Here is a 12,148-nt window from a genome sequence, read left to right as displayed (position 1 = left end):
GCAATCAGTATGTAAATAAGACTCCACAAAGCAGCATCCTCTTTTTACCAAAGTGATGTTCAATACCATGCTTGTCATGGGTACCTATTTAATAACATTGTGCAACAGCAACAATTTAATTTTACAAATACAGTTCTGCTTAAATAGTTAAAAATGATCAAGTCTTGAGGTTAAATTGCTGTATATGAGATTATATTTAAAATAATCCACAGAATCATATTCCAAAGCACAGTGAAAACTCATTGCTCTATAGTGTTGATAAAATTTATATTCTCAAAAGAAAGGATCCACTTATACCAGTGATTACTTTTTCTTGGTCCTTTAGAAATAAGTGAAGGGGCAGAAATCAACATGGGGTACTGCGTGTCCAAAGGAAACCCTGGGAAGTTTCCAGGGTTTAAATGGGTTTAAATTTAAGAAGCTGTGAACTGGAAAAGGAGACAAAACTGAAGATTGTTTACATACAAAAAATAAAGTGTTACACCTGATGCATTTTATAGGAGTCCAACTAATTCACAAACATGTAATGGTTTCCTTTGGTTAAAAAAAAAAAAAAAACCCTTTGAACTCATGTTTTTATTTCTAGAAATTACTTTTTCCAACACTAGATTATTTAAAATGAAGGAATTGCCATTACTTGATGGCAGAGGCAGGCAAGACCCAGGATTTCTGACCCTGAGTTCAAGGGCTTTTCAATATACTAACCAAAACACCAAAATAAGTTTGAAATACCTATTTAGAAAATATTCACCAAATAAGATCTAGCCCATTCAGATAGGTAAACTGCATGCAGTGCACAGGATGGCAAAATATAGAATCAAGAAAAATGTAATTATCTACGGTTTGGGACATAAAATAAAGATCTGTCTTTGTCTTAAATGTTGCGTGTATATAGAGAGTTTATCACAGAATGGGAAAACACAAGCAAAGATGAGGATCACATTTTGATTGTGGAGTGGTTACTTGTATACTCTTTGATGAGATGCTAAGAACAGATTACAAAGTGGAAAATATATGGTCAAACAGTAAATTTAATTTACTAGTCCTGTTAACAAATGTATGGAATATTATCCAAATTATCCAGAAACCAACTAATTAAACCACTGCTCCCGACTCTTTGCTATGCTTTAACCTAAATATCCCTTTAAAGGCTGAGCAAAGAAAGGCAATGACCCTCAACTATTCTTTTATAGTAGCAGCACAACTAAAAGCTATGGGTGAAAAAGATGAAATTCTTAACTAAAATGAGATTTAGAGATTATCTTCAGCTTTAAATTGCTCATATTACTTGTTAAGTCAGAAAGTACATTTCAGGATATGCCTGGGTGGCTTATTTGGTTAAGCGTCTGACCCTTGGTTTCAGCTCAGGTCATGATCTCACAGCTCGGGACTTCGAGCCCCATGTTGGGCTCTGCACCAAAAGCATGGAGCCTGCTTGGGATTTCTCTCTCCCTCTCTCTCTGCTCTTCCCTTGGCTTGTTCTCTCTCTCAAAAATAAATAAATAAACATTAAAAAAATCTTAAAAAATATATTTTTTTAAATTTAAACTTTTTTGTTTTTAATTTTATTTATATTTGAGAGACAGAGTGCGAGTGGGGCAGGGGCAGGGGCAGAGAGAGAGGGAGACACAGAATCTGAAGCAGGCTCCAGGCTCTGAGCTGTCAGCACAGAGCCCGATGTGGGGCTTGAACCCACAAACCACGAGATCATGACCTGAGCCGAAGTCAGACACTTAACCAAATGCACCACCCAGGCACCCCAAGAAAGTACATTTCATAACCAGTTCCCTCCTTTCCCCTCAAAGTTATTTTTTAAGTTAGTGATTTCATATATGCAAATAACTCTATTATAATATATGAAATTTCAACCAGGAAGTGATGTTAATGATATTAACAAAATGTAATCTTCTTTTACTTAATCAGCCTAAAGAAACCCTCATTTTCCCCCAAGACAAGTGAGCAGATGATCATTACCAAAGCTGCATATAATACATGGAATAAACAGTATAAATTTATGGCATAAATGTATACTTCTTCTACAGTTGTAAGTTAAATAAAGTAGTATCTTTATAAAATTAGCCAGTGGTTGAAAATATAAAAATGAAATCTTAAAATATAAATTATAACATGACTTATAATTCACTATTAGGAAATAAAAGCAATATTCTCAAAGATGTTTCAGGAAAGTCACAAATTTTATTGAGATAATGAAGTAGATGTCTTTTGTCTTTTAGAAACTAGAACATTAATAGTAGCTGAGTGGAAAAAAAACCTCAAAAGGGCAGATCAACAAGGCAAAGCCAATCAGGTCCCAACTGGAATTAATTTAGCAAATATTTAATTAACCATCCATATTTATAGCAATGAAAATATGATGGTGAGCAAGCCCATTTGGTCCCTACTGTTAGCTTAAAGCATGGAAGAGAAGAGAAATGAATGACAAAGTGTTATGTAATGGGGGAAATATAGCCTTCTGGAAATACACAGCAAGAAGAAGGGTTCCAGAAGGAAATGACTATAGGAACTGAAGAATAAGAATGGGGAAACATTGGTAAAAGAATTTAAAATAGGCAGATGAAATAATATGTGTGATTGAGAGATTTTTAGGGACCAGGACTGAGAGAAACTAGCTGAAGAGTAGAGCCTGGTGGGTGGGAAGAAAAGAAGTTGGAGAGAAGTGATGGGTCAACCTCAGGCTTTATTAGGAACTTGGACATTAACCTGCGGCAATGGGGAGCCATTAAGGGTTTTAAGCTAGTGACTAACATGATCAAATTTGCAATTTAGAAGGATGACTTTGGTTTACTTAGCTCCTCAAGAGCAGATTGTGTAGGGAAGGGAGATGGAAAAGGCAAAACTAAAGGGAGACTTTCAATAATAGAGATAAGATGATCATGGCCTTCAGAGTATTGAGAGGAAACGAAAAGATGAATCTAAAAGAAGATCCTTTTCAAGAACGAAAAGGACTTACTTGGTGACTAAATGGATGTGACAGAAAGAATGAGAGAGAAGAGTTGAAGACTCTTGGGTTTTTTGGTTTTTTTTTTAATTTTTATTTATTTTTGAGAGAGACAGACACAAAGTATGAGTGGGGGAGGGGCAGAGGGAGAGGGAGACACAGAATCTGAAGCAGGCTCCAGGCTCTGAGCTGTCAGCACAGAGCCTGCGCGGGGTTTGAACTCACGAACTGTGAGATCATGACCTGAGCCAAAGTCAGACGCTTAACTGACTGAACCGCCCCAAGGTGGCTTAACTGACTGAAGCCCCAAGGACTCTCAGGTTTCTACTGAGCAGCAAGATGGATAGTGGGGGCTGCTCATGAGAGAGTGAGCACAGAAAGAGTACTTTTGCTAGAAAAGATAGTGAGTTTTGAAGAAAGTGAATTTGACGTGCTTACATAATAAACAAGCAAAGTTGTTCAATAAACAGTTGGATAATAAACAGCCTACATTTCCACGTTCCCCCCTTTTTTTTAATGTTTATTTATTTTGAGAGAGAGAGAGAGAGAGAGCACAAGTAAGCACATGCCCGTGGGAGAAGGGGCAGAGAGAGAGAGAAAGAGAGAAAGAGAATCCCAAGCAGACTGCACTGTCAGGGCAGAGCCCAATGCGGGGCTTTATTTCAGGAACGTGAGATGATGACTCGAGCCGAAATCAAGAGTCAGACATTTAACTGACTGAGCCACCGAGGCGTCCCTCTACATTTCCCTTTTTATACCCCTCTCTTCATTGAATCCTTTTAATTCTAATGAGAACTGCATAAGTTCCTAATTTTTTTCATGTTGCCATAATCAACGTTTGGTGTGGCAGTTTATTACCTAATAGCAAAGGGGTCACTGCTTTATCCAGAGCAATTTCATGAGTAAATGATGGGATTGGGGGTGGGAGGAGATGAAAGGAGTGGTGGGTTTCAGGACATGCTACCCCCCCAAATAGCACCTTGACATATTAAATATTTTAAGTCGAAGGGGTTTTAGAAAACAGATCAATGACCTTCTTGCTTCTGTTTTCTTAAGTTCCTTCACCTTAAATATTCAGTGCGCCAATGCTCCTGTATCATGTAAAAGTGACATCAAATAAACTTGTATGAATAAATAAAGTTGTATGCTTTTTCTCCTGTTAGTCTTTGTCAGTTTACTTTTCAGACCCAGTAAGTGGGTTGAAGAAAAATTTCCTTCCCTACAGGTCCTTGGAGCTGAATTTGTTCTTTTTTTTTTTTCAGTACATTTTAATGGAGAACACTTGGCATGGAAATTATGTCTCAATAAAGCTGCTTTTTATTTATTTTTGCTGTTTTTTTTTAAAGTAATACTTTAACACTTTTAGCAGATGCTAAATATGTGCTCTTCAGCTTTCTGTATACCTATCAGAGTATCTTCCTTCTATAAAAAGACTAATAGTTTTAGCAGATTGAAGCTAAGTTCAATTTCTAGTCTGAAACATGCAGTAATAAAAGAAATTACAGAGGCGCATGGGTGGCTCAGTTGGTTTGGCGGCCGACTTTGCCTCGGGTCATGATCTTATTATGGCTTGTGAGATTGAGCCCCACATCAGGCTCTGTGCTGACAGCTCAAGCGTGGAACTAGCTTCAGATTCTGTGTTTCCCTCTCTCTCTGTCCCTCCCCCCTCTCAAAAATAAACATTAAAAAAAATTAAAACAACAAAAAAACTGTGTTTATTCCCCAAATTATACACAGCTCAGGCAGCAGAAAACTGAAGCCTTACTGGTTTCACATGCCAGGGGATAACGTTTAAAGCTGAGAGAATGGCTGGAAATTAAGGATGAAATCTCCAAGTATAAGGGAACCACAGAGACTGTGCCCACAAATCTGAACATCATCTCTGCCCACACACTTATCTGACTACCAAATCATACATGTGTAGGGAAGATCCAAGAGAATCAGGCTAAAAAAGCATCATATGGAAATCCTAGAAAGTAAACAGAGATATCAGCTGCTGTATAACACAGAAGAGACAAATTTGCAGCTGAGTCCAGGAAAGTTAACTGTCTACTAGCGTAAAAAACCAACAATCCAAAAACAAGAATCCCACAATCCTCAACACTATAGAATCCAGAGTTGTTAACTAACAAACAACAGGAAAATATAACTCATGTTCAAGGAAAAAAAGTCAGTTAATAGAAACTGACACCAAGTGGACCCAGATGTTGGATTTAAGAAAGGCTTCAAAGTGGCTTTTCTGATCATGTTCAAAGAATTAAAGGAAAACATGGTCTTACTGAATGGACAGATAGAGAGTCTGTGGAAACTGTAAAACAAAATCCAAATGGAAATTCAAGAGTAAGCAAGATACTAACAGTTCTATTGATAGATCAATAAAAATTACTAATTTGAAGAACAAAGAATAAGATTTAAGAAAAACGAACAATCTTATAGATCTGTGGGACAACATAAAGTGGTTCAACATATATGTAACTAGAGTTCCAGAAGGAGAGGAAATTAAAGAAAAATGGCAGAAAATGCAAGAATAATGTAAAAGCAAGTTAAAATCTGAAGGATGGAAAGGAGTCTGAAACTTTAAACAGGATATCAACCCTAAAAAAATGTTAGGATAGCTCATTTATAAAAATAAAACACCTTTCAAAACTATTCTTATCAAAGAGAAAATTACCAAAATTATAAACGCACCTCACAGCAGTTTGATTGATTTAAAATTTAAAACTGGAATAGTACAATAGCCAGCTGTTAATTGTGTTTTTACTACAATGGCTCTTGAATTACACTATCCTATGCTTAACTTTAGACATTTAACATCTGTAGTCAGCCATAATACCATTTAGCTCACTGCTTTGAACCCATGGTTTCTGGATAAGAATGTCTAAATTTAGAAATCTAGTTTAAGGGAATGGAAGCTAGATAGACCTCTGTTGCGCTTATTTTTATGATAGAAGCTGTTTTCTAAATCTTCTCTTATTGCTCGTATTAGGACATCAGCTCAGGGGCGCCTGGGTGGCCCAGTCGGTTAAGTGTCCGACTTCGGCTCAGGTCATGATCTCACAGTCCATGAGTTCAAGCCCTGCATCAGGCTCTGTGCCGACAGCTCAGAGCCTGGAGCCTGCTTTGGATTCTGCGTCTCCCTCTGTCTCTGTCCATCCCCTGCTCATGCTCTGTCTCTCTCTCTCAAAAATAAATAAACATTAAAAAAATTAAAAAAAAGAAAGACATCAGCTTATAGGCAGTATAAAAAATGGTCTGATGGGGTACCTGGGTGGCTCAGTCGGTTAAGCATCAGACTTTTGATTTTGCCTCAGGTCATGATCTTGTGGTTGTGAGATTGAGCCCCACATCGGACTCTGAGATGAGTGTGGAGCCTGCTCTCTCTCTCTTTCTGCCTCCCTCTCTGCCCCCCCCCCCCCCCCGCTTGTTCTCTCTCTTTCTCTCTCAAGAAATTAACATTTTAAATAAATAGATAGATAGATAGATAGTTTGAAGCATATAGCAGTTAAAATAAATGCAAAACATGAAAAAAAGAAGACAAATTATCCACAGTAGCAGACGTTTGATATTGTCCAGCTCCCAAACGTAAAGGCAGCGAACCAAAGCCATTAACAAATGTATACAAGATGTTTGCAGAAGGGGTCTGAGGAGCAGATTTCTTTACAAAGAATTTCTGGCACACTATGTGAGGGTCACTAGTGAGTGTTTAAAGTGTATGATGTAGCACAATTTATATTTGCCTTTTCCAATTTGTTTTGTGTAGCATTAAAAAAAAACAGACTATTTGGGGAGGATAAATAATCTCTTAATTTTAACATTTCTCAGTTAAAAAAAAATTTTTTTTAACATTTATTTTTGAGAGAGAGAGAGAGACAGAGCATGAATCAGAGAGAGGTCATGGTCAGAGAGAGGGTGACACAGAATCTGAAACAGGCTCCAGGCTCTGAGCTGTCAGCACAGAGCCTGACGCGGGGCTCGAACTCACGGACCGCGAAATCATGACCTGAGCCGAAGTCGGCCGCTTAACCGACCAAGCCACCCAGGCGCCCCACCATTTCTCAATTTTTGATCCTAAGTTTTCCACTCAACTGCACTATTCAGTTCTAAGTTTTTTTTTATTTTATTATTATTATTTTTTTAATGTTTATTTTTGAGACAGAGAGAGACAGAGCATGAATTGGGGAGGGTCAGAGAGAGAGGAAGACACAGAATCTGAAGCAGGCTCCAGGCTCTGAGCTGTCAGCACAGAGCCCAACATGGGACTCGAACTCACAGACTGTGAGATCAGGACCTGAGCCGAAGTTGGAAGCTCAACCAACTGAGCCACCCAAGTGCCCCTCAGTTCTAAGTTTTTATCTGTAATCCTTTCCCACACAATTCCTGTACTTAAGCATTTGGGGCTACAATTTTTGTAATATTTGTGATGGTAAGGGGAAAAAGGACCAATCTTCAAATTGGTCTACTACACAAAAATCAAGGAACATTAAAAAATTTAATGTTTAACTTTAACATATAGCCAAAGTCCAACCATGCGAGCCTTCAGATTAAAGTTGTTAGTGTTCTTATTTTCTAAAATAAAGCTTATTATCATGATAAACACTGCACTATTATAAATGAAATTACATCAACTACAATCTTATCATTCTGTTGATCCTCAATTTAATCTTCTCTATAAATACATGGTTATTATGGTGTTGAAATTAAACTCAGACATGTTTTCCCTCAATTATTTTGCTAATCTTGTACTTTTTATTACCAATAAAACCTAAGAAAGGTGTGGAGATTTCAAGTGTTAAATTTTCTATTTTTTCATTTAAGAGAAAGCATACATGATAACCTCAAACTCAATTATGTACACTTAGTCTTATTCAGATGATTAAGTTAGTAATTTTGTATTCCTGTCGGTTTTTACCTGCCTATAGTCCATGTATATGAAAAATACTGCAGCTGTTTGCTTTTTGCTAGATTTTATGGATGCGTATATCCAAGGTTGTTTCCAAACAATTGGCCATGTAAACAAAAAGGGCACAAGATTAAAATATCTGATGATTCCTTTCAAATTCACTCCTGAAACTAGAGAAAACGCACCACTTTTTTGCAGATTCACTTACATTGCCCTTTTTTTTTTTTTCTTTTATAGAAAGAGGGGGAGGAGAGGGAAAGGCAGAAGGAGAGGGCGAGAAGAATCACAAGCAGGCTCCATGCCCAGTGGGGGGGCTTGATCTCATGACTGTGAGATCATGTCCCGAGCAGAAATCAAGAGTCAGATAACTTAACCAACTAACCCATCCAGGCACCCCTACATTTGCTTCTTAACTAGAAAAAGAAAATAGATATAGACTAATATTCATGGGTGCTCACATAATAATTCACAAACTGGTAAAAAAAAATTGCATCATATTTGAATGTTTTATAAATAGCAGTAAGAGTTATCTTACCTTCAAAAGCTCAAAGTAATGCAGACAGTGGTAAACAGGGGCTAGAAGTAGCCTGGGTAAAACATATTGAACAGCTTCTTTGAAACCTTCGCCTATTGACTAAAAAAAAAAGTGATTAATTTTTTTTAAGATTACTTTTCAGACATCATATATCTTGATTTAAAAATTACTATACCTGTAAATAGAGTGCTGCTCCTGGCTTTGATAACTGACTAAGGAAACGATCATGAAAACCAGGCCGTAAGATATCTCGAGCATATGATTCATATGGATCAAATGCCAGTTCCTTAGAAAATAAAGAAGGTAAAACATAAATAAACTTTCTCCAAGTTAAAACATAAATAACCTACCACCAGAAATACAGACAGATGAAATTATGGGTACATCTAAGCTAGCACAATTAGGTACTTCTCTTAAAGCCTCTAAACAAAATTACATGGCCATTAATTATAATTGTTATAGGATAAGTTTAATATTCTCCAGTAAGAGAGTAAGTAAATCAGTTCTTTCTGATGAATAATGGCATTCTTGTATTTTATGATACTTCCCATCAAGGATTCTAGTAGAGCATTTTCAACAAAAACAGTCATAAGAATGGGCAGACTTTTGGTTCCAGAAAACAAAGTTTAGCCTGAACAACAAAAATATAGATATCTACAATGAAGTAAAGTATATAATAAACCTTTAGAATACAGATGCCCAACATTTATTTTCTCAAGGTTATTTCTTAGTGGTAGACTTTTACTTTCACATTCTGTAAGCCAGAGGTAACAGTTTATAGCATCTAAAATTCATTGTTATGGTTTTCACAAGCAATTAAACAAGAGTTTAATCGAAACTGCCCAAAAATTCTATCATCAATCGTTAATAGACTAAACAATTTTAATGGTTAGGTTGTAATCTATTGGTTTTGATGATTCCTGAGGAACAAGAGAATAAGCGTCATGATTTTAGCAGAAGCCATCCTATGCTCTAACTTATTTATGGTTTAAGAAACTATTATGAAAACAGTACTCTAGTTTCTTGCAAGAGCTCATTTCTAGGAAGGGTAATTCTAGAAAGAGGAAGAGGACATCTAGTGGAGGAGTACAGAAAGGACTGACAGAACAAATGATGTTTGTGTTAATTACCCTTAATGTTTCTTAGATTTTTTTTTTTAAGATTGAATAATGACAATATAAGATCAGAAATCAGGAGACTGGAGTTCTATTCTTTGTGAAACACAATATGGCTTATATAGTTCTAAGTCATCCTGAATTCCTTGAACTGGTTCCTAATTCATTTCCCAATTTCAACTCCTTCAACTACTTTCCCAAGTAAAAATTTCTATAATAATGTAAACTGGAAATTGCAGTCCACTGTAGGTTTTACAAGAAGGGATAGTAAGGTTTCAGCAATAACAAGGAGTCAGGTATGGACAGAGTAAATGGGAGAGAGGAATAAAAATGTGATTTGATGCTTTTATCTTGGGTCTCCTGAACTCTAGAAATTATCTTGTACAGAAGATAATGTTTGCATTCCTCCTCTTTCAATAAACTCAAATGTACTATAGAATTTTTATGACAACTATATACATAAAGGCCGTAAAGTGGCTTAAAAGCCTAACTTTAGAGTCACAGGGACTCAGATTCTAATTCTGATTGTACTACTTATTAGCTATGTGAGCTCTGATAAACAAAGCCAGTTTCTTCACTGGAAAATGTGGATAATACCTACTCTCAAGGGGTTGCTTTAGGAATTAAATGATAACATGCAAAATGCTTACAAACAGTGCACGCACATATAAAGTACTGAATAAACAGTATGCAGTATTATAATTTTACCTGGCTAATCTCAAAAGGGAAAAAAATCGCCAACTGGGAATCCAACCTCTCATCACATAGTTTTATCCTTGAGCATAAATTTGTAGAACTCTTAGCACTACTAAGAATCCTTATATAAGTTAATACATGATTTTCCTTATATCCTTATATAAGTTAATACATGATTAGTTTACTGATTAAAACTCAATACAAGATTCACAAAACAATGATCAATATACACAATTGTATATTAATGATTAAAAATGTAGAATATTCTAAACATACAGAAAACTACATTAGAACAACTAATGTAACTATATTCACCATTCAGCTCCAAAAATTTCAACATTTTATAATTTCAACATTTTATAATACAATAAATAATAATATAATAAAAGAAATAATAATTTCTTTAAAAAAAAAAAGAAAGACAGTTTAGTGGTAATTGATCCTTCTTTCACAAGCTTATCTCCTCCCCTGCTGATCCCCACAGGAAATCATTATCCTGAATTTGAATTTTATCATTTCCATGTATGTTTTTATATAATTACACATGTATCAAGAAATAAGGCAATGCTTTCAAACTTTATATAAATATCGTAATGTATTTATGCTTCTGCAATTTGTACTTTACATTCAAACTTATGTCCAAGACTTATCCATTTGGATTAATGTAGTTTCTTCCACTCATTTATTCTAAATTCTTTAACATTGTATTGAATAAATATACTTTTTTTGAGATAGTTTAGATTCACATGCAATTGTAAGAAATAATATAGAAAGATCCTGTGTGCACACTACTCAGTTTCCCACAAAGGTAACATCTTCCAATAGTACAATATAGTGCAATATCACAACTTGGCCACTGACATTGATGTAGTGAAGTACAGAACATTTCCATCACCACAGGGATCTCTCATTGCCCCTTTAGAATCATACCTCACTCCCTCCCATTACCACCCAAGTCCAAATTATGTATTTTTTTGTTTTGTAGCTCATGCTTTGGTTGTCACATCTAAGAATCCTTTGCCAAAGCCAAGGTTGTGAAGATTTAGCCATGCTCTCTTCTAAGAGTTTTATAATTTTAGCTCTTACATTAGATCTATTTTATGTTTGTATATGGTGTGAGGCACAAAGTTCAACTTCATTCTTTCATATTCTCATAACTTTATAGTGTCTTTTTGTGAATAGAAGTTTAAAAACTTTAATCTTTTATGGCTTGCACTCTCTAGGTTCTTTACGAAAACTTTTCTTTTTAAATATAGTTTTTTAATATTTATTTATTTTTGAGAGAGAGAGAGAGAGAGAGAGAGAGAGAGAGGCAGGCAGAGAGGCAGAGAGCCAGAGGGAGACACAGAATCCGAAGCAGGCTCCAGGCTCTGATTTGTCTGCACAGAACCCGACGTGGGGCTTGAACTCATGAACCATGAGATCGTGACCTGAGCTGAAGTCAGTTGCTTAACTGACTGAACCACCCAGGTGCCCCAAGAAAGCTTTTCTATCTCAAAGTCATAAATATATTCTCCTATATTGTCTTCTGAATTTTTTAAAAGTTTATTTGAGAGAGAAAGAGAAAATGTGTGTACAAGTGGGGGAGGGGCAGAGAGAGAGAATCCCAAGCAGGCTCTGTGCTGTCAGCATGGAGCCCAACGCGGGGCTTGATCTCATGAACTGTGAGATCACGACCTTTAGTTGAAATCAAGAATCAGACACTTAACTGACTGAGCCACCCAGGTGCCCCTCTCTTCCAAACTTTCAAAATTTGCTTTTTGTTTTTTAGATTTTTAATCTGTTGAGAACTTGGGTATGAAGTGAGCTAAGGAAGGAGTTTTTTCTTTCCATATAGATAACCAGTTTTTTTTTAAATAAACATTGATTTATTTTTGAGAGAGAGCACACACAAGCACATGCACGTGAGCAGGGGATGGGCGGGAAGAAAGGGACACACAGAA

The 12,148-nt window shown here is 36.1% G+C and overlaps 1 protein-coding gene across 3 annotated transcripts in view; it reads right to left on the bottom strand.

Moving 5' to 3' along the window:
* The window catches only part of SOS1 (SOS Ras/Rac guanine nucleotide exchange factor 1), a 149,797-nt gene that overhangs the window by 46,596 nt on the left and 91,053 nt on the right, over positions 1-12,148 (bottom strand). For all 3 annotated transcript variants that reach the window (XM_042933187.1, XM_042933185.1, XM_042933186.1), the window contains exons 7-8: positions 8,570-8,680; positions 8,395-8,493 (exon numbers count right to left, since the gene is read on the bottom strand). In XM_042933187.1, coding sequence (XP_042789121.1) covers positions 8,395-8,493; positions 8,570-8,680 — 210 coding nt within the window. The remainder of the gene's footprint in view (positions 1-8,394; positions 8,494-8,569; positions 8,681-12,148) is intronic.

Source organism: Panthera leo, chromosome A3, assembly GCF_018350215.1.
Source record: "Panthera leo isolate Ple1 chromosome A3, P.leo_Ple1_pat1.1, whole genome shotgun sequence".
NCBI classification, from domain to species: domain Eukaryota; kingdom Metazoa; phylum Chordata; class Mammalia; order Carnivora; family Felidae; genus Panthera; species Panthera leo.
The sequence above is the reverse complement of the archived record's forward strand: the minus strand, read 5'-3'. Positions and strand labels throughout refer to the sequence as shown.